This window comes from Ailuropoda melanoleuca, chromosome 2 (genome assembly GCF_002007445.2).
Source record: "Ailuropoda melanoleuca isolate Jingjing chromosome 2, ASM200744v2, whole genome shotgun sequence".
In the NCBI taxonomy this organism is placed as follows: Eukaryota; Metazoa; Chordata; class Mammalia; order Carnivora; family Ursidae; genus Ailuropoda; species Ailuropoda melanoleuca.
In genome coordinates, this window is record NC_048219.1 from 85584707 (window position 1) to 85608035 (window position 23329).

A 23329-nucleotide genomic window follows, 5' to 3' on the forward strand; every position below is an offset into this window, starting at 1 on the left:
GGTGCCCACCTTCAATAACAGCCTGCCTCTGGTTACCAATCCATGCCCCATTCTGACTGATTGACCACAGTGTACATACCTGTCCACTGAGGGGGGCAGCGACAGTTGTAAGTATTAACCCCATCCACACAAACCCCTCCATTCTGACACTTGTGGTTAGGGCAGTCATCAATATTCCGCTCACAGGTGATCCCTTCAAAACCTGGATAGGGAAGAATAAGAGAAAATAATGAATTCTCATGCAGAAGTAAGTGGTCAGCTCTTCTACAGAACACGGTCATCAGAACAGACTCACTATATGATTTCAGTTCAGTAGCCAGCAGCTGGTCAACCCAGGCCTCACCATACAAAAAATTGCCCAATCTTCTGTCTTCTCTTGCCTCAAGGGAAGCTAGACAGTTAAAGTGACTCATTATGCCAATGACATACCTCCACAGTTACCTCACAAGTATTTCAAAGTGTTTTTATGAAATAAAATCCCAGTGAAGATAAATGTCTACATAGATAACTATTCACTGGTTCTTTAAAAAGGGCGGGGGGGGGGAATATCAGATTTTCCCCAGCTCCATGCTAGATTAATGGGAAGAATAGACAAAAGATCATCTAATTAAATTTAAATCACTTTTCTTCTTAGGATGTTTGCTTGGGAAAACTAGGTGGGGGCAGGGAACATAAGAAAAGTATTGAGCTCACAGTCTAAAGATATGGGTCAAGTTCCCATCTCACTACCTATAAGCTATTTAACACATGGTAAATTACAAACTCTGAATTAGCTTCCTCATCTGTAAAATGAGGCTGATTCCACCTGCCCAACCTGCCTTTCTAGATTGTTATAAGTGCCATATCATGAGTAAAGTACATTATAAATATTATAAAGCTATTTGAAATTGGGGTGGCATTATTAATTAAACTTAACAACCCCTCAAACTTCATCCTCCTCTCCACATTTATGGCATTACTTCCTTCCTCTTCATTTTTCCCTTTTGTGAAAAATGAAACCAACACACCAAACTTCACCCTTACTGCCCACAGTGTGTTTATCTGTAATTTATACATCAAGCTTCTTCCTTTTTTCTCCTTGGCTACCAAATCCCTTACCTATTAAAATAGAAAACTACCAGCTTTAAAACTGAATGTTCAACTGGTCATTCTCCTATTTGAAATATAGTATGACTAAGTATTTGGCCTCTTCAAAATGTCCCTAAGGTTCTTCTTCTCTCACTCGAAACACTTATTGGGTCTTATACCAGGCACTGGGGACGTAACTGTGAGTAAAAAAGAATGTCCCTGCTTTGGGGGTATTTACAGCCTGGTGAGTGGGACAGACAGCAATCACACCTTGCTTTATTCATTCCTACCACAAGCCACTGTGATAGTCTACATCTGCTCTGTTACAATGCAACATGGCTGGTTTCTCTGAACACAGTGGCAGTCATGTAAATGGGTATGAACCAAGTGGCAAAAAAAAAAAAAAATTACTAACATCAAAGGAAATCACTTCATAGAAGATGGGGATAATTGAAAGCTTGACTAAAGAGAATTCTATTTCTCTAGGCATCTGGTATTCAGTCCATTCAAGCAGATGAATCACTAAGTAAGCCTGAGAAAGACTGAAAATTTTTATAGACTCAGATTTTTAAAAATTTATCGTATTACTCATATATCTGTTTAATTGTATGAAAGTCTTACAGATGAACTCACTCAGAAAATTCTGGTTTAAGCCCACCCATTAACTAAGATAAAGTAAGGGCAAATCTACAGATCCACCAAGCAGCAGTGTCTGAATGAAAACTGAGGTCTTTGCTCCTACTCTAGCACTCTTAATAGAAACATTCCTCAGAAAAGTTAAAGACAGAGTTTTAGAGTGTGGCTCCTGGCCCACCACTGCTGGAACCTGTGTGGTCTAGTGGTATTCTGGAACTGGTAACTTGATCTCTCTGGTGACTAAGACTAATATGGTTGACGACAGTGTCAGGGAGGTAATAAAGCCCTGGTAGCCAAACTATTAAACTGAAACTGTGACCCTGAATTTATATTAGCCAATGCTACAACTAACCAAATTCACCAACCACAGACAGATTAAGAAAGCAGAAGCATTTCAGCATAACCACAACTATAAGAAGTGACATGTTTTCTTTTTATGACTATTTTCAAGGTAGTTCTTCCCTGTCAAAAGTAAGTAGGTAAGAAGGCAGGTTGCTAAGAGTTAATTCATGATTAAAGCATGGCCTCTGGGGCCTAGGTTCAACTTTCAACCTTCCCATGTAATAGGTGAGTGAACGGGGCAAGATACTGGAACTTTCTTTCCTCTGTTAGGGAATTAACAGGGTCTACCACAAAGGGTTACTATAAAGAATAAATTAGATACACAGAGCACTTAATTCAGTACATGGTGCTGGGACAACTGAACATCTACAGGCAAAAGAATATATTGGACCTCTTTCCCATACCATAACACAAAAATTAACTTAAAATCTAAGAGTTAAAATTATAAGACTCTCATAAGAAAACATAGGAGTGAAGCTCTACGACTTGGCCTAGGCAAAGCTTTCATAAATATGAACAAAAGCACAAGCAACAAAAGAAAAATTAGGAAGTTTGGACTTCATCAAAATTAACAACATTTGGGGAGAGGGGTGGGAGAATGGGATAGGCTGGTGATGGGTATTAAGGAGGGCACGTATTGCACAGTGCACTGGCCGTTATGCACAAGTAATGAATCATGGAACTTTACATCAAAAACTAGGGATGTACTGTATGGTGACTAACATAATATAATAAAAAATATTATTATTAAAAAAAGATACCATCAAGAAAGTGAAAAGATAGCCCACAAGATGAGAGAAAATATTTGTAAATCATTTATCTGATAAGAGACTTGGATCCAGGATATATAAAGAACTCTTACAGCAATAATAAAAATACAGTATAAATAATATAATAATAAAGAGGCAAATAGCCCATTGTAGAATGGCAAAGGACCTGAATAGACATTCCTCCAAAGATGATATATAAATGGCCATAAGCACATGAAAAGATGCTCAACATCATTAGCCATCACAGAAATGCCCATCAAAACCACGATGAGATGTCATTTCATACCAACTAGGATGGCTATAATCAAAAAGACAGACAATAACAAGTATTGGTGAGGATGTGGAGAAATTGGAACCCTCATATACGCCTGGTTGAAATATAAAATAGTGTGGCCACTTTGGAACAGTCTGGCAGTTCCTGAAAAGGTTAAACAGAGTTGCCATATCACCCAGAAAGTCCTCTCTTAAACATAGACCCAAGAGAAATGAAAATATATGTCCACACAAAAACCTGCACAAAAATGTTCACAGTGGCATTATTCATAATAGCCAAAAAAGCAGAAGTAGCCCAAATGTCAACTAACTGAGGAATGGATAAATAAAATGTGGTGAGCACTGAGTAATGCATAGGATTGTTGAACCAATGTTTTACACCTGAAACTAATATAACATTGTATGTTAATCATACTTCAATTTTTAGAAAGTAGGGGAAAATGTGGTAAATCTATGATGGAATATTATTCAGCCATGAAAGGAGTGAAGCACTGATACCTCCTATAACATGAACGAATTTTGAAAACATTAGGTGAAAGAAGCCAATCACAAATGATCACATACGTTTCCATTTATATGAAATGTCCAGAACAGGCAAATCTATAGAGACAGAAAGTAGATGAGTAGTTCCCTGGTGCTGGGGGAGAATTAGGGACCAAGGTAATGTGACTACTGATGGTACAGGGTTTTTTCTGGAGTGATAAAAATGTTCTAAAATTGATTGTGGTGATGGTTACACATATCTGTGAATACGCTGAAAACCCCCGAATTGTACACTTCCAAGAGCAAATTATACGGTATGCAAATTGTATCTCAATAAAGCTATTACATTAGGGGGGAATACACTTAAAGTAACAAAGCCTGATGCATAATAAGTGATCTATACATATTAGCTAATACTATTACATATGAGTAGAATCAAAACAGCCCTTAGAAATTATCTACTCTAATCCCTTCATGTTAAAAATGAAGAAGTTGAGGGCCATATGGCTGACTTATCAAGTTTACATGGCTAGTAGGTAGGAGTCAGTACTGAACCAGTTTTAATCAGTATGCTGTCTTGGACCCCAGAGTTTCCTAGCAAAAATCTGCAAAACTAACCTAAGGTTAAAATCTCCCATGTCTGAGAAAACTCGGGCCAAATCAGTTCTCCTCCAGAGTTAAGACAGGATTTATGCTTTAAAAATAGAGATCCAGACCTCTTTTTGGAAATAGCTAGCAAATTCTTGTAAGAAAGTCCACCCAAGGAGGGGAGGTGGTGGTAAGGGTTATATGAATACGTTACAGTGCAATCACTTCTTAAAAATGTATTTTAAGGTTCTAGGGGAAAGGGAAACAGACAAGTCTCCAGACCTGTGGGTGGGATGGGTGTAGCAGACTTACAAAGAGGCTCACATGATCATACTAAAAGGAGTCTACTGCTTAAAGCCAATTCACATCCTTAAAAGGCCAAAAGGAGAGAAATTAAACTTAGAAGGAACATTTTAAGACTGTGCTGTTATAAAACCATGGCCCACGTAACTGATAAATGATGACAGTGAGGGTGGGGAGCAGAAAAGAATCTTTTGAACTTGTCATCCCACACAGAGAACAGCATCTCTGAAGAAAGCATCCACATCTTTCCATTTTCATACACTGGGATGTGTGAGGATGGAAAGCCTTATGGAGAGACACAAAGAAGAGAGCAGACAGAGGAAGATAAGATGACACAACTAGGATGTTCTCAAACCAGGCTAAGAGTCCTCCGGAAGAGCTTTAGTCCACAGCGATAGAAGAGTGAGGGGAAAAAAACAGGAATGTCTGAAACTGGACAAAGGCAAAAAAAAGCTGCAAGTCTACTTTCTCCTCCAAGCCCCCAAGAAGAAATCTGTCATAAAAGCAAACCGCTCCCATATCTGTCCAGTTGGTTTTCTTGGCCAACACCTTCCATTCTCTAAATGGGCCCAGATGAGCTTGCTGACCCTCATGACTGGCCCATGTATCCCTGGGCCCTACCACCCACCCAGGCTGCTGCTCCTACATGCCTCTCCTGATATCTCCCTAATGATCTCCACTCTTCTGAATTCATCACCGAAAAAGTAGAAGAAATGAATAAGGTGAATCAAAAGAAAGAAATTCGGTATATATATTTCTTAAATTATGGAATACAATAATTCTCTTTTCTATCACATTCAATTCATTCATTTGTCAAATATTCACTGCGTCTAAATTTTGTGCCACACACTAAGTTGGTATTGGGAGGAAGAGTTAAAATGAGAGTGTCTACTGGGAAAGATGAACAAATAAACAATCAGTTTGATACATGCTGTGCTAGAGGTATACAAGTTACCAAAAGACCTTGGGGAAAGTCTCCAATCCCCATGGGGACTGGGAACATAGAAGGCATTTCAGTGAAAGAGGTGCCTTTGACACATCATAAAGAATAAGTTCTAGGGGCACGTGGGTGGCTCAGTCAGTTGAGCATCCAACTGTTGATTTTGGCTCGGGTCATGATCTCAGGGCCGTGGGATGGAGCCCCGTATCAGGCTCTGTGCTCCGGGTGGAGTCAGCTAGAGATTCTCTCTCTTTCTCTCTCTCCCTTTGCCCCTCCCCCACTCACACTCTCTAAATAAATAAATAAAATCCTTTTTTTAAAAAAGAATAATTTCTATATAAAAAGGCAAGGTGGGCATGGGAAGGTGACAGAAAGCTAAGGAGATAGCATGGTCCAAACTACTGAGCACAGGAGAACTGGAAAGACTTCCAGGAACATCAACTAAAACTGGAACTAAAATAATGCACCCTGGAAAGTGGTATGATCGTTTCTGCATCAGCTCCAGAGAAATCTGCCAAAGTATGACTAGTATAATACCCAAGAGAAAGTTACATGCCCCTACATGAGAATACAAAAGGGAATTATTTCTAACAGTTTTTAAGCTCAGACACAAAAGCCACAAAATGGGCTTAAGCTTTATTTTAATGATATAGGGGTATCACATATAATCAGCCTGTAAAGTACAGAGGTAGTTCACAAAGAATAAGCCTCCATTGTTTGGAGAGGACAGATCAGACAGCTTTTTACGAAATTTTTTAAAAATCATAAAGGAATAGAGAGGTATAGGAGAGAAAGAAAAGTAAAGTACATTGAGGACTTGCCAACCCAAATGTGAACTCACAAGGCACAGCCAACAGATCCAAACAATCTACTGTTCTCTGATCATCTGTGCTACTTTTTAAAATATTCACAAACACAGAAACAGCCTAATTCATTCTCCCTCCACTATTTGGCCCTAACCGCAAAATACTGGGAATCGATGATCCAATAATTTATTTTCTATGTTGCTCTTACATTAAAATTATTTGGGCTGAGTGTCCCTCTTCAGGGCTTCTGCTAAAGACTTATTTAATGGTAGCCCACAAAGGATCTGGATTATTAACAGCTGATCATCCAAGGAGAAGATGAAATATGGTTCCTTGGTGTGATTCGATTAGTTCCCTCTTGAATATATTCCTTTTTTCTTCCCTCTGTGGAGAAACACTTCTTTCTCTGTTACACAAGATGAGTCACTTTTGCAGTTTTAATTCCCTCTCCATGAGTCTTACAGTAATACTCAAATACTAGACTCATATTACTCAACCATAAAAAGGAAAGAAATCTTGCCATTTGTGACAACACGGATGGACCTAGAGGGTATTATACGTTAAAAGAAATAAGTCAGACAGAGAAAGACAAATACCATATCATTTCACTTATATGTGGAATCTAAAAAACAAAACAGACTCTTAAATATAGAGAACAAATCAGTAGTTGCCAGAAAGGAGGTAGAGGTGGGAGGATGGGCAAAAGAAGTAAAAGGGATGAAGAGGGACAAACTTTCAGTAATAAAATAAATACATAACGGAGGTGAAAAGAACAGCAGAGGGAATATAGTAACATCGTAACAGTGTTGTATGGGGACAGTGACTACACTTACTGTGGTGAGCACTGTATAATGTATAAAGTTGTCGAAACACTATGTTGTACACCTGAAACTAATATAACATTGTATGTCAACTATACTTCAATAATAAAAATTTAAAAATCAACTCAAAGTAACTATAGTGTCCTTTGCAGGAAAAGAAGTATAACTTGACCATTTGAATAGTCACTAACTTATGTGTCGTTCACTGACTTTCAGAGTTGAAAAGGACTCTGAAATTCTTTTTTTTTTTTTTTTTTAAAATTTTTTTTTTTTTTTTCGACGGGGATAGAGACAGCCAGCGGGGGGGGGAACACAAGGAGAGGGAGGGGGAGAGGNGAAGAAACAGGCTCCCAGCGGAGGAGCCTGATGTGGGGCTCGATCCCATAACGCTGGGATCACGCCCTGAGCTGAAGGCAGACGCTTAACCGCTATGCCACCCAGGCGCCCCAGGACTCTGAAATTCTTATCCAGTACCAGAGTACACAAGAACTAAAGGAGAAGCCACACTAAGTCTAGGAAGTATGGTACCAGGAAGAAAATGACAAGACCAAAATTACATTCTCAATACTATGATATTATACTAAACTCACTTGGTTGATAAATATTTGTGTGCCTGTTATGAACTTGGCACTGTTTTGGGGGGCTTGGGATACATCACTAAACAAAAACAACGATTCTAGCTTTCACTCTGAAGAGGGGAAGGGGCGGCAGAATTTGGAAAAGACAGACAATAAACAATAGACATAATGAAGTAAATTATATAGTGCAAATTATATACTAAGCAGATGATAAGCGTTACAGAAAAAGAAAAGAAAAAGTAGACCAGGGCCAATAATTAAGGGGAGAGGGAGATGGTTACTATTTGAAATAGGGTGATTAGGGTAGGCCTCAATTAAAAGTGCAACAACTTGAAATGTGGCAGGAAGCACACACGGGAGTTGCTTAATACCATAACAAGCCTTTTTCCCTCCTGCTGACTTGGTTTCTCCATTTTTAGAACTGAAACAATGATTCTCCTCAAATAAGGGTGTTATTTACTTTGAGATAGTGATTATTATTTTAAGTAACATTTTAGTCTCTTGAATAGTGTGCAGCACAATGGAAGGAGGGGCAAGGAGAATGGTATTGCATTATGAAAAGGACTTTCTCAGAAAAAATAATCTCCAGGCACTATTTCCCTATATGGAAATAAAGTTAATACTTTCCAAACTCCACCTGGGACATAAAAACAATGAGCATAAAATCTTACAAATTGTGTAAATACATACTGCATCATCTATTGTTTTGAATTCTCTTTAAATTTCTTTTTATACATTGTCTAAGCTGATGTCATCTGTTTTAGATCATGCGACCCCAAAAGGCAAGAACTAGTCTACTTAAGTATCTTAAACGTCTGCATGGTGCCATACATAGGCTGGTATGTAACAAAGAGTATTTGATCATAATTAGAAGTATCTCCTACTTTTTTTTTTTAATCCAAACATGTCAAAGCGTTTAACAAAAAGTGTCACACATTTTCAAAGTACCTTCAGGGATAGACAAGCAGTGCAGTATGATGCAGTAAGATGTAGAGGCTTTAGAAATAACGTCTCTGGTTTTCAGGCCTCAGCCTTACCACATGTTAGCTGTGCAACTTTGGGTAAAACTTAACATCTCCAAACTTGAACTGTGGGTAAATCATTTAACATCTCCAAACTTGAGCTATTTCACCTGGGAAAACTAGAAAAATAATACCTTTCCCCAAGGTTTTTGTATAATTGAGCTAATGGAGGCAGAAGTACCTGGCACAGTGCCTAACTCATAAAAGGCATTGGATAAATGTTAGTTTTCTCTTTGCCAAATCTTCTCCCCCGCCCCACATCCCCATCCCGAACCCCAACACAGACACACACACACACACACACACACAGGCACACTTCATTAGTGAGTAAACAAATGTCTTGCTTTAAATTACAAGCAGAGCGTAAAAGACAGCCAAGATCTCCTTACTTCATCCCACGAGCCCTGGCAGCCTCTCAGCTGTGGAATCCCTGGTTATTTCCTTTCTCAAGGAGGAGATACTATTCTGGTTTGACAGATCCTTTCCTGGACACACTCTCAGAATTCCCTAAGGTTCTTATCGTGGCTAATGGATAACAATGCAGAGACTATGGGAGTGAACAATCACTCTCTCTTAGCTAAAAACTTCCTTTATTGACTTCTCTGACTTCCCGTCAGTATTTCTCTGCCAAATCAACCTCTTGTTCTGGGCAACTATTAAAAATAATTTTCTTGAAACGAAAAAACACATTTAGCTTTCAATAATAAATCACGCTAATCTCAATTATTAGCCACTTAGACTGTTAGATTATTAGAATATGTGTAAAATTAAATTGTTTACATGTCTCCTTCTTTAACCCTTAGAATATGGCCAAAAAATATGGGAGTGAAGAAAGATATCTTTTAGTTATTTCTTCTACAAGATAATGTGGATGACAATAATACTCAGTCAATAAAATTTACTTAGTGTCTACAATGATAGCATTACCTATTCTTCATTGAAAGAGAAACTGAAAGCAATACATTTAATAGCTTGTTCTTGTGGCTTACAGTTAAATGGGATAAAGTTTTTTATTATGTGGCAGAATCCTGTATCACTCTTTTCCAACCACATAGCACAGTGCCCAGAAAACAAGTGGCAGTCAATAAATTTTTACTGAATGAAATGAATTAATTACCATTTGGTTTTATACCAAGAACCAACATACGACCTTTAATCCCCAAAAGATAAAACACGCAATCCCATTATATGTGAAACACATCCACAACACCAGAATCTAAGATTCTCATTTTCTGAAAGAGTAGCTAGAACAACTTCTTTCTGAGGCAATTCTGCTTACTTAGCACTTTATTCCCCCCTACAGTTTTCCTTCTTTTGTTTTTGAACTAAGGATATTTGTATAAAAACGGAATCTTTGTTGCTTAGTAATTCATCTGCTCCAGCTGCTTGTGTTCTGTTCCCAATCAAAATTCTCGGTTTTCAACCTCCTCGTCATTTTTACAAGAGGTTAGCGAATTGGCTGGGCTTGCTCCTTTCTCCATCTCTACAAAATCCTGGGCCCCAAGCTCCCATATATTGCTCTTTTCTTGGCTTCTATTTTGTAGTTATGTCTGGATGTGCCATACCTTATCTATCAGCATGCATCAAGAAGTACCCATTGAGTAACACAGCATTACCCCAGTTCCAAAATTCTCTAGCTTCAAGTCAGAGCAAGGTTACTCAAAGTCAGAGAGGGTACATGGAGAGGGCCAGGAGCCCAGGGAACATTAAAAAGAGTACGCGGGTGCATTTAGGTAGGTAGGAAAATAATCTATTATTTCTTCAGAGGTGAAAGCATATAGGAAAGTTGATTACCTACTATTATTGCCAATTCAGTTTAAAGCGCTTTACTAATCACACATATTTTTCAACAGCTAATTCTCATTGTGTTCCCTTCCATTCCATAGGCCTATCTGTCTCTTTCTCAGAGCTGTTTCTCTTATTTCTTGCTGTTCCTCCAAAAAGGACAATAAACAATTTCCTAGCCACTCATCATCATAAACTCTGACATGTTAAATTACCCCCTACTCAGTTTATGAACCCTATTAGCTCATAAAACTCTTCCCTCACCAGCAACCCACCCCACACAAAATCCTTATTTCCCCTTCGTCCTGCTCAGAAGGATATTTCCTAAAGGAGCAACTGAGCCACTCCCACCACCTTCCTTCTGCACTGAAGGTGTTTTCCCCCAACCCCAAGACACTAGGGGCTCTCCTTACCTGGAAGGCAGTTGCATTCAAACGTGAAGTCACCAGTCTGCCGGCAGGTGCCACCATTGACACAGGGGGAGGGTGCACAGGGCACGTAGAGGCTGTCACAGTGCTGGCCTGTGAAGCCCTGGGGGCACTGGCACTGATAGGAACCTGGTAGGTTGAGGCAGGTGCCACCATGCTGGCACTGTCCTGGAATGTCACACTCATTGACATCAGTCTCACACTTCTGTCCTGTGAAGCCTGTAAGGCATTTGCAGGAGAACTGGTTGGCCACAGTGGTACAGGTACTTCCATTTGCACAGGGATGAGACAGGCAGGCATCAGTCCACTGGCACAGCTTACCTACGGAAGGAGAACAGAACTCAGTGCTCCCCACTGAAGTGGGAGCCAGCCTCATCCTCAACATTCCACGTCTCCCACCCATCCAACAGCTCTACTGTGTGGAGACTCCCTAAACTCACTGAACTTCACAGGAGGCCCAAACCAGAGCCTCCTCAAGATCAGCTGACACAGTCACTCCCTGGGGCCCTCGGGCAAATACAAAGACTTAGTGGAGCACACTGCAGGCTGTAGGCTAGTCATATGAAGCCCATCCTTACAGGATTCCAGCCATCCCTTCAGGGGCAAAGAAGGGTCTGGATCTCCCTACTGTCTCACACCTTGTCTTTGCATAAGCTGCGCCTCTGTTTGGAATGCCATCTTCCTTTTTGTTTACCTAGTGAACTTCCACTTGACAACTCTACTCATAAGTTACCATTGCCCTTCTCAGCTCCCTAAATCATTCTCTCTCACACACATATTTGCACATGTATATACACACCCCAAATTTGCTCTTTCCATTTAAATCACCCATAACATGGGCAGGGGCTGGATCCCTGTAGTAGGCTCTCAAAGCACGTCTTCTGAGTGAATAAAATGCACTGATCTTTTCCACAATATACAATTACTAAACAGACCTCTTATATGATAGAAACAAGTCAATGCTACTTTTATTTCCTTTAAACACAACCCACACACATATTCTGGGAAACATTTTAGTAATTGTGGTCTTGCTATAAATACTGCTTGATGTGTTTGAAGAGGATGAAGAATCTCTGGCTACTTATCTATGAAAAAAAACTAGAAGCTGTTATGAGAATAAAGGTCTAGAAAGGTAAGTCTTGTGGACTCTGAAGTAGGAAAATATAAGAGGAAGCCAGAAGACTCTGATGTGTTGGATCCTAAGGCATGTCTTTGAGGCAGAAAGACAGAGAAAAAAGAAAAATTCCCATGCTATTAGTAAATCTGGTATTCATATGGATTTTTGTTTTCATTAGCTTAAGCTTTTTGTTTTTACCTAAGATTACAAGAACCCCCTAAACTTGTTAGTATTCCAATTGGTTGTCTAGGTAAACATCCAAATATCTGACCCCCATAGAAAAACAAATGAAAGCCATGACAGCTTTTCTAAAAGGAAGAAGGAGGTGACACATGAGTACACAGAAGTGTTCTCTATCAAGGAATGTCACATCAAAGGGGAAAGGTACACTAAACATTTGGGCACAGCAGGGGCACCTGTGTGGCTCAGTCAGTTAAGCACCTGCTTTCAGCTCAGGTCATGATCCTGAGGTCCTGGGATCAAGCCCCATGTCCAGCTCCCTGGTCAGCAGGGAGTCTGCTTCTCCCTCTGCCCCTTCCCCCACTTACGCGTGTGCACGCGGTGCTCTCTCTCTCCCACTCTCAAATAAATAAATAAAATCTTTAAAAAAAAGACAAAACAAAACTGGGCACAGCACATGTATCTCAAGATGTTAAGCAGAGAGAAAAAGAAGGAACTAAAATTCTTCTTCCTATTTTTTCTTCATTCCTCTGAGAGGAACTTACCTACAGTAGAGAAGAGATAAAAATGGTTCCTTCTGGCAACTGTGTGTATAGAGTATTTGCCTACAACTGAAACTGAAAGGTCCCTGAACCTGTGCTATGTACAGGCACTAACTTCCCACCTCTGTTTCTTCCACTATGAGTGGAGATAAACCCAAGAAGGTCTGACTAGGTGGGGTATAAGGGCTACCGCAAAACCAAAAGGGTAAACTTAACTGTTGTAATTCCTATAGACAGACAAAAGTGGCAGATGTGTGAAAATAATCAGAGCCCTGCAAAACACCAAGAAGAGATCCTTTTAATGGCAAAGAAAGAAGTTTTAATATGGGGATCATTTCAGAGTAACATTTTAATTATTAAGAAGACATTACTGCCATTTTCACTAGTCAGGATTAAAATGTTTTAAATGGCTATGCCTTCCCTTTGCTTGTGGAGCAAAACAATTCAAAACTGACAATCAGGAAAAAATTATTCTTTTAACCACCAAATCTCTTCAATGAATCACAACAATGCTGTCATGGTCATGATGAAGATAATGGACCATCCTAACTATCCTCTACCACCACCACCATCTTTTAGTGAAAAATCAATAAAACAAGTATTCCAAACTAACCAATCCAGTCTAGTTTACTGAGTATGTTTTTAATTTTTGTTCATCAGAGTTACAGAATTGCTAATGTAGCGGGCAACAAGATATTGAATGGTTCTGCTTTCCTCATCTAACTTAACAAACATCTATGGTTCATTTTGAATAAAGCTCAGACCCACCTTTGAAGAACTCACAATCTAGTCAGATGAGAGACATATAAAAAATATTACAATAAAATGTGATACATAAGATAATAGAACATAGAGACTGCTTAAAGGAATCACAAAAAAAAAGTCACTAAGACAGAATTTTAAATAACATTGGGCAATCACCAATTGTAAAAGAGGGCATTTCAGGCAAAGGGGTGTGCAACAGCATGGAGACAACAGGAAATATGACATTTTCAGGAAATGATGAGAATGTTGGTGTGACTAGAGCTAGATGCTTGTGGGAAGTAAAGCTATAAAAAGATGTAAGGCCGAGACCATGACAGGCTATGGAAGCCATGTAAAAGGGTTTGCAGTTGTCTCTACGGATGATAAAAAGTCATTAGACATTGTAAGCAGGTGAGTTTGTGAGATGACTGGCATCCACGATCAAAGATGTGGCAATGGGACAGATGAACAAGATGGGGAGAAAGTAAAAGCAAGGAAACCAATTAGGAAACAACTGCAGAAGCCCAGGTGAGGGCTGAGCTGTCACCAACATGGACAGGATAGACCTCAACTGCAGAGCAGGAGAGGAAATGGAGAAGAGTAAACAGGTGAGAGGTGCTTCAGGGGCTAGGTTAGGGGCCTGACTCTAAGTGAGGTAAGGGAGAGGGGGATCTAGTTTGAAATACATGGACTATACATCACTACCACCCCATTTATATCAAAATGTTGAATGTGAGGTACTTGTCAAGTTTCCAAGGATAATATGCAGCAGATAGTTAGAAATATGAGCCTGAATGTCAGGGTAGGGGTGGAGTGAAATGGATGACTATAAGAGTCACCAGCAACTGATGAAGATAATGACAGCTGAAGCCACTGGAGATAGCTGGGGGAGCTGTGATAAGGCTCAAAAGAGGGCTCAAAACAGAGCTCCAAGGAACACAAAAATTTAATGGATGAGGACAAGGCAATGCAGAAGCAAAAGGAATAGTCAGAGTACAGAAAACCAGAAAAACCAGGGCCCTGAATGTCTAGGGAGAGATTTCAAGAAGCAAGTAATGAATAGCACAGACAGCTTTTCTTCTAGGGATGGTGAAATAAAGTTCTGATCCCCAATCTCAAAAGGAAGTTAAAGATAGTTGTCTGGAACACTCTAGTTCCTTATCATAATGTTAAACATACACCAGAGTTAGAGGATCCTTAAGAACTAAATGTCAAGATCTAAGAGATGCTAAAGAAAGGTATCTGCTGAGAATAGGAAAATATAGCCCAGAGTCACATTTGTTACCTGTGAAACCAACTTGACAGGTGCACTCATAGCCATCCCGGCTACGCACGTGGCAGGTGCCTCCATTCAGGCAGGGGTGAGAAACAAAGCAGGGGTGAGTGGTCGAGTACTGGCAATCATCTCCTGTGAACCCCAGGGCACATCGGCATGTGGCTTTCCCCAACATGGCCTGGGCCACACACGTCCCACCATTCTGGCAGCGGTTCTTCTCACAGGGGTCTCGATGTTGACAATATTCTCCCAAGAAACCCTCCGCACATCTGGAAAAGAGAGGAGGAGTCCATGAAAACACCCGACTTCTTCTAAGTCCAAAAACTTAAAAGATAACGCAGTGCATTCAAGAAAACACTAAAACACTAGACTGTGAACTGAGAGACCTGAAGGTGCAACCTATAAAACTGCCTTTGTTCAGAAGCATGAGAGACTATGGACTCTAAGAAACAATTGGAGGGCTTCAGAGGGGAGGGGGGTGGGGGAATGGGATAGGCTGGTGATGGGTAGTAAGGAGGGTACATATTGCATGGTGCACTGGGTGTTATATGCAACTAATGAATCATCAAACTTTACATCAAAACCCAGGGATGTACTGTATGGTGACTAATATAATATAATATAATAAATAAATAAATAAATAAATAAATAAATAAATATACTAAGGCTGGGGTGCCTGGGTGGCAAAGTTGGTTAAGAGTCTGACTTCGGCTCAGGTCATGATATCTCCTGGGATCTAGACACGCATCAGGCTCTATGCTCAGCGGGAAGTCTGCTTCTCCCTTTCCCTCTCCCTTGGCCCCTCCCCCTGCTCCTGCTCTCTCTCTCTCTCTCTCTCTCAAACAAAAACTTAAAAAAAAAAAAGTGCTTAGCGAACCTAACCACACACTCTCCTGTCCTTTCAAGTCTTGGTAGGTGACAGTATACCAGGTGGGTGACCCAGCATGGTCTGCCATGGCCGGTCAGCATACTCTTTATCAAGGGCAAAATGCAACCACAGCTTTTCTCAAGTAGGTATAGGCTGGTATGGTGTAACAGCACTTTTTGTGCAGCATTGTTGATACTTGTCTATTTAAATTCATTACCTTTCTCATTTTGACTAAGTTATTTGTAAGGATTAAGACATTCACATGATAGAAGGAGCCGAGATGCCCTTCAACAGATGACTGGATTAAGAAGCTGTGGTCCATATATACAATGGAATATTACTCAGCTATCAGAAAGAACGAATTCTCAACATTTGCTGCAACATGGACGGCACTGGAGGAGATAATGCTAAGTGAAATAAGTCAAGCAGAGAAAGACAATTATCATATGATTTCTCTCATCTATGGAACATAAGAACTAGGATGATCGGTAGGGGAAGAAAGGGATAAAGAAAAGGGGGGTAATCAGAAGGGGGAATGAAACATGAGAGACTATGGACTATGAGAAACAAACTGAAGACTTCAGAGGGGAGGGGGTGGGGGAAGGGGATAGACTGGTGATGGGTAGTAAGGAGGGCACGTATTGCATGGTGCACTGGGTGTTACACGCAACTAATGAAGCATCAAACTTTACATCGGAATCTGGGGATGTACTGTATGGTGATTAACATAATATAATAAAATAAAATTTTAAAAAAAAAGACATTCACATGATAATGCATGGACTGACCCACTTATCCTCTCCAATTTAGAATATATAAAATATCATGTGCTTTCTCTCAATTAAGCACTGAGAAATACTAAGTTCTTTTCTTGTTTCTATTGAGACATCAACTGGCCTATATCTAGATTTCTGGGTTATGTTCACGGGTTACATTTCTCTATGACGGAGAAAGAAAAAGGCGGTACAGGAAAGGGGAAGGATTCAAAGGAGCTTTTTAAAAAACTTAAATCTGTTCAGATATAAATAGCAGGCAGCTTTTTTAACCAAATAAAAAAGCACAAAATATAATGAAAATGACACAAAAATATCTAAGGTACCATGCAAATGCCAAAGTGAAGAAGAGAAAACAATTCAAGAATAACATTCTATAACAATCTTCATGTGGTGTGTTGGGGAATCTTTTTATATGCCACCCATTGATTCATAAGATATGCAACCATCCCAAATTGTGTGTAGTATTTACAACAATCCTACATTTTCTAAACAGCATTAAAAAAAAAAGGCATGGATAGTCTCCATTTTCCTAATATAGAGGTTATTTAAATGAGACCTCTAAGAAGCATTCAAAAGTAAAGACTTTGATTCTAACTATAAATTTTACCATGTGGCTGTCGCCTCAGATATTTGGTTAAACCTATTTCTCCATTTTGCTTTTTGGAGGATAGAAAACTAGGTCTACAAGGCTGCTCCATCATTACCTCAAAGACGACACACTTAAACCAATAAAACTCCCCCCCTCAAAACCAGCTCCCATCACCCACCCCTCCCTATGTGCAGATTCTATGTCCTGATTCTCCCTATCGCCCAGACTTAAAGCACCGGGGTTGGGTTTTCCTCCTTCCTATCTTTGCGGAATCATATCCAAGATGTTTCATTAGGCATTGGTTGGCAAGGTGAGGTCCCAGTTATTGAGAAAAGGAGGAGGACCAGATATTAAGGAACTAAGACAGAACACGCCCAGAAGAATTGTGCAGTAGTTAACATGGCTGGAGGAGGAAACAGAGCTGGTAGGTAGCTCCAGTGGTAGTGATGTAACTGGTGACATACTCCTCCCCTCTTCCTAGACCTGAATACAGTAAGCATGGCAGAGCCAGGAGCAGCTAGAGTTCTGAGCATCTTCATGAGCAGCTGAAGCTAGAAATGGAGGGGCAGTAAGGAGACGGCACAGCACTAAAACCAAAGACTGGCTGAAGTTTCTGTGAGGAGTCTGCATCTCATATGGTCAGAAGGCGTTTGGAGTGAGTCCTGGTGCTGTGACCTTAGACATGTTACTTAACTTCACTGTTAGGTCTCTCACATTTTAAATAGTTAATAAAGCTACCTATGTTGTTGTAAGAACTGAACAAAATCAAGTATGTGAAGAGCCGTATGTTAAAAAGTTTTGCAAATGAAAAACATTTTTCCCTCTTTAAACTTATTGAGGAAAATATGATGCTTTATTCAAATCACAGCTTGATTTGATAATAGGTTATTTTGATTTTTTTTAAAGTAGAAGAACAAAAACTGTCAATGTAGCATAGCCAAAATTATCCCTGAGCTATATTATTAAAAGCATTTGTAAGTGATGTAAGAAGTCTGTTATGGATGATGCTAAAAACTGCAACACAATTCTCACTCACAGTGGCAGTCCTATGGGCGTTAAGCCTGGCTGACAACTCTAGATTCACCCATATGGAAATTATTCACCTTATAAATCATGGCAAACTATTAAACCTGGGTGGGCTTTTCCCAGCTTTGCTCCTGGACTACTACACCACCACCACCTCCCCAACACTATCATATGGCATCTGCTCAGAGAATGCAAATTTATTTAAATGTTAGTATCATAAACATGTAAAGAAAACATAAGGTTCCCAGGAAAACAGAAATGAAATAATATGAAACTTTCTGGAGCCAAAGAAGAAAATTCCTGAATTATGCATCCCTAAGGTTTAATCTTCATTGTTGTTCCCTACCAAGTACAGGAAAATAAGTTTCAACTAAGGTATGTTTAAGAAACCAGTAAAAGCAGGGGTGTCTGCGTGGCTCATTCATTAAGCGTCTGCCTTCGGCTCAGGGCGTGATCCCGGCATTCTGGGATCGAGCCCCACATCAGGCTCCTCTGCTATGAGCCTGCTTCTTCCTCTCCCACTCCCCCTGCTTGTGTTCCCTATCTCGCTGGCTGTCTCTATCTCTGTCAAATAAATAAATAAAATCTTAAAAAAAAAAAAAAGAAACCAATGAAAGCAGAGGTGGGCAAATACAGCTTGTTAGACCTACTATGGTCCACTGCCTATTTTTGTATGGCCCATGAGCTAAGAGTAGTTTTTACATTTTTGAATGGTTAGAAAAATGCCAAAAAAAAAAGATAATATTCTGTGACACTTGAAAATTATGTAAAATTCAATTTCAGTGTCCATAAATAGTCATATTGGAACACAGTCACACTCATTCATTTATGGATTGTCTATGGCTACTTATGCATTACAATAACTGGGTTAAGTAGTTGTGATGAGACCATTTAGCCTGCAAAAATATTTACTATATGGTGCTTTATAGAAAAGTTTGATGGGTACCTGGGTGGCTCAGTCGGTCAAGCATCTGCCTTTGGCTCAGGTCACAATCCCAAGGTCCTGGGATCGAGTCCCACCTTGGGCTCCCTGCTCAGCCGGGAGTCTGCTTCTCTCTCTCCCTCTACACCTCCCCCCACTTGTGCTCTATCTCTCGCTCTCGCTCTCTCAAATAAATAAAGAAAATAAACAAATAAAAGAAAGTTTGCCAACTCCTCGGTAAGAAAATATATGATGCCCAATTCTATACAGAGCATCCAACATGCCTATTAATAATGATGTTAATGATGACAAAGAAGAATGTTCTCATTTCAGTTTCTTCAAAGAATATTGCACTCATTCATTCATGAAACAAACATTTAGTAAGTGCCTATTATGTGCCAGATATTGTTCTGGTGCTAGGAAAGTCCTTGAACTTGTGGAGTTTAAATTCTAGTAACAGAAGACAAAAAATAAGATTAATAAGTAAAATATATAATTTGTGTGGTAGAGTTAAGTGCTATGAAAAAAATAATAAAACAGGAAACAGGAAATGGGAAGGGATGGAAGTAGGAATAGTAGGATGTAGTTAAATGAAATATTTTGATTTTAAATAGGAAAATCAGAGAAGGCCTCACTAAGAAGGCACATTTCAGTCAACACCTAAACGAGGTGAAGGACTAGCCATGCAGGGGAAGTGTGTTCAAGGAGGAGGGAACAGCAAATACAATGGACCTAAAATAGGAAACAGTCCTGGCATGTTTGAGGAATAGCAAGGAGACCTCTGTGGCTCTCCCAAAAGGATTAAGAAAAAGAGTAGAGGATAAATGGATGAGGGCCGTACTGTGAGGCAGATCATGAGGGGTCTGTAGACCACCATGAAGAAAGCTTGAGGTTTTTACTCTAGGTAAGATAATATAATGTACAACTGACTTACTCTCCCAAAGTCCATAAACAGAACTAGATCCTATTTCTATGTGAAACCAGACCTACTGTTAATATAAATAATACTCAGTTTCTTATTTAAAATGTTCTAGAGGGCTAGACATCAATCAGCCTATTCCTTTACCTTAAAACATGTACAAATCTCTTTTAACCTAACAAATCTCTTAAATTAACAAATCTCTTTTAAAATGTTTTAGTGAACATTTTTCGCTAAACCCTATTTCCCTTTCCAAATTCTTCTTCCATCACAACCAAACTCCTGTAACTGCGGCCTAATTTTACAGATAGTTTCCCTTTCTCTTCCATCTAGTTCTTACTTGTCCCTTTGCAACAAAACTTTCATTCTAATTATCACCCAGAAACTATGCTCTCAGAGCAATCACTTCCCCTTTGTCAAGTTCAGTCTGAAATTTCATCATAAAGAAATTCTCTTTCCTGGAGCACCTGGGTGGCTCAGCCGACTCTAGATTTCGGCTTAGGTCATGATCTCAGGGCTGTGAGAGAGAGCCTCGAGTTGGGCTCCTCCAAGCTGGGCTTGAAGCCTGCTTGAGATTCTCTCTCTCTCTGCCTCTACCCCTCCCCACCCCTTCTCTAAATAAGTTGATTAACTAAGAATAAACCTAAAAATATTTAAAGAAATTCTCTGTCCTATAGGAGGTGTCTCTGACCACACCTCCTATCATTTTAATCTTTTCACATTTGGTTTCTAGGACTCCCTCTATCTCAAAGCTTGGTAAATTCTTAGTCTAGATTGCTGATTCCTCTTCTCCTTCTTCCCCAGCAATTATGGGGAAACTTTAAGTTTGGGATGCACTGCTCTTTCCTCTCATATGCATTTGTTACTGTTGTTGCTGTTGATTTGGTTTTGAAGAACTACCTTCATGTACCCACATGAACAGCTCCAGTCCCATATGTTCAGTTTACTAAAAGTCATCTACCTACCCTAATATACTCTGCAGTAGTTGACACTGAACATTTGAAAAGTAGGATCGTTTTCACATGAAACTTTAATTCTTCCATTTTTCTAAGGTTTCTATTCACAATCTCAAAAGCCACTTTTGGTTACTGCTTTTAAGTTATATATAACACTATCATATTCTGACAAGTCTTATTAAGTGAATTCCTACAATGCTCCCCATTCGTATTTACAGTTTCCTTTTTGATATCAATTCTGATCATCTTAAAAGCCTCAGGCCAGATATTATCCTTGGAATAACAGAATCTTGGGACTCAACACACCTTAAGGTAATCTCTACCCAATGAAATAATTCTCTCTAAGATATCCTTAGAAGATGATTGCCAGTCTCTACTTGAATGTAAGCAGTTAAGCATGGTGCCTGGGTAGTAGTAAGAATTGAATAAATGCTTGAAGTTATTATTGTTCTTGCTATTAAGAGTACAGATTCTAGAACCAGAGCACATGGATTTCAATTACAGCTCCACATTTACTTGATGTGTGACCCTGAGCAAGTTATTAAACTTTCTTGTTGTAAAATGGATTTAATAATAGTACTTACCTCACAGGGTTTTTAAATAATTGTAAAGTGCTTAGAATGGTATCTGGCACATAGTAAACATCATGCATTTGTTAAGTAAAATAAAATTAATGGCTCACTACTTCAACAACAGAACAGTTTTCAGTGTGGGTGGACTGCATTATCAGAAAGCTCTTTCTTGACTCTTAATCATAGGAAACAAACTGAGGGTTGCCAGAGGGGAGGAGCTGGGGGGATGGGGTAACTAGGGGGATGGGGTAGCTGGGTGATGGACATTAGGGAGGGCATGGGATGTAATGAGCACTGGGTATTGCATAAGATGGATGAATCACTGACCTCTACCTTGAAATCAATAATATATGTTAATTAATTGAATTTAAATTGAAAAAATAAATAAATGAAAAAGGAAAAAAAAGAAAGCTTTTTCTTTCTGATGTCTTAAATTCTGCCTCTCCTCCTTGGTATATATCCAAGATAGCTAAAAATGTAAGTCCACACAAAAATTTGTAAAGAATATTAGTCATAACAGCAAGAAGTATAAATAACCCAAACGTCCATAAGCTGATAAATGGATAAATAACATTTAAAAATGGATAAATAAAATGGATAAATGGATACATAAAATGTGGTATATCCATACAATAAAATATTATTTGGCCATGAAAAGGAATGGTGATCTGATACATGCTATGACATGGATGAACCTTGAAAACAAAATGCTAACTGAAAGAAGCCGGACACAAAACACCACATGGTGTATGATTTCATTTTTATGAAACGTCCAGAATAGGCAAATCCACAGAGTTAGAAAAGAGATTACTGTTGCCAAGGGCTGGGAGGAGGGGAAAACAGAAACCACAGAGAGCTTCTTGAGGGTGGGGATAATAAAAAATATTTTGAAACTAGATACTGGTGATGGTTACACATATCTGGAATATACTAAACACCACTGAATTGCACACTTTAAAAGGGTAAATCTAGAGGGAGGTTAAGATGGCGGAGGAGTAGGGGACCCCTTTTTCAGCCGATTCCCTGAGTTGAGCTGGATAGGTACCAGACCAGCAGGAACATCCACGGAATCAGCCTGAGACGCAGGAAGATACATCTGGATCTCTACAAATGAACATCTCCAGTGCTGAGTATCGAGGTACGAAGCGGGGAGCCGTGAAACCGCGCACAGATATCGGAAGCTAAAGAGAAGGGGGAGGGAGCCGCCGTGTCAGGGCGCCGGGAAGCGGTAGCCACCTACACGGGGGAGCGGACAGACCGCGGACCCGCACGCTTGAGACAGCAGACTGAGAAGGGAGCTCCGGGAGCGCACACGGGACGGCTGGCGGTTGGCCGGCCACCTGCACGGGGGAGCAGGCAGACTCGCGGACGGCACCCGCGGGACAGCAGACTTAGAACGCGAGCTCCAGGAGCGCGCGCGCAGGGCGGCTGGCGGGCCACCTGAACCAGGGAGCGGGCGGACCGCGGACCCGCACTCTGGAAACAGCAGACTGAGTCCATGAGCCGGGAGCGTGCGCCACCAAGCATCTCACGGAGCTCCGGAGCTCCCGTGTGCTCACTGGATCGAGGCTGAGACCGAGAGCTATGGGAGCGTGCGCGGGGCGGCTGGCGGCTGGTGGCTGGAGGGCCACCTGCACGGGGGAGCAGGCGGACTTGCGGTCAGCACCCGCGAGACACCAGACTGAGACGGGGATCCGGGAGCCCGCGCGGGGCGGCTGGCGGCGGGCGGGGTTGGAAACACAAAGGACAGAGACGTGCCGGCCCTGGAAGTGAGGGCTGGGACGCCGGGTGTGGGGCGCACAGCCCGGGATGCTGCAGGGTTGAGCAGCACCAACAGAAACAGAGTTAAAGTGGCCAGAACATCAGTGGAGAACGATCCGCGATCCCTCTGTTCNAACCAGGGAGCGGGCGGACCGCGGACCCGCACTCTGGAAACAGCAGACTGAGTCCATGAGCCGGGAGCGTGCGCCACCAAGCATCTCACGGAGCTCCGGAGCTC

At 40.5% G+C, this 23329-nt stretch overlaps 1 protein-coding gene across 3 annotated transcripts in view; it reads right to left on the reverse strand.

The window, feature by feature from the left end:
• The window catches only part of NOTCH2 (notch receptor 2), a 168785-nt gene that overhangs the window by 73390 nt on the left and 72066 nt on the right, over positions 1 to 23329 (reverse strand). For all 3 annotated transcript variants that reach the window (XM_034654188.1, XM_034654189.1, XM_034654190.1), the window contains exons 3-5: positions 14712 to 14971; positions 10829 to 11164; positions 80 to 202 (exon numbers count right to left, since the gene is read on the reverse strand). In XM_034654188.1, coding sequence (XP_034510079.1) covers positions 80 to 202; positions 10829 to 11164; positions 14712 to 14971 — 719 coding nt within the window. The remainder of the gene's footprint in view (positions 1 to 79; positions 203 to 10828; positions 11165 to 14711; positions 14972 to 23329) is intronic.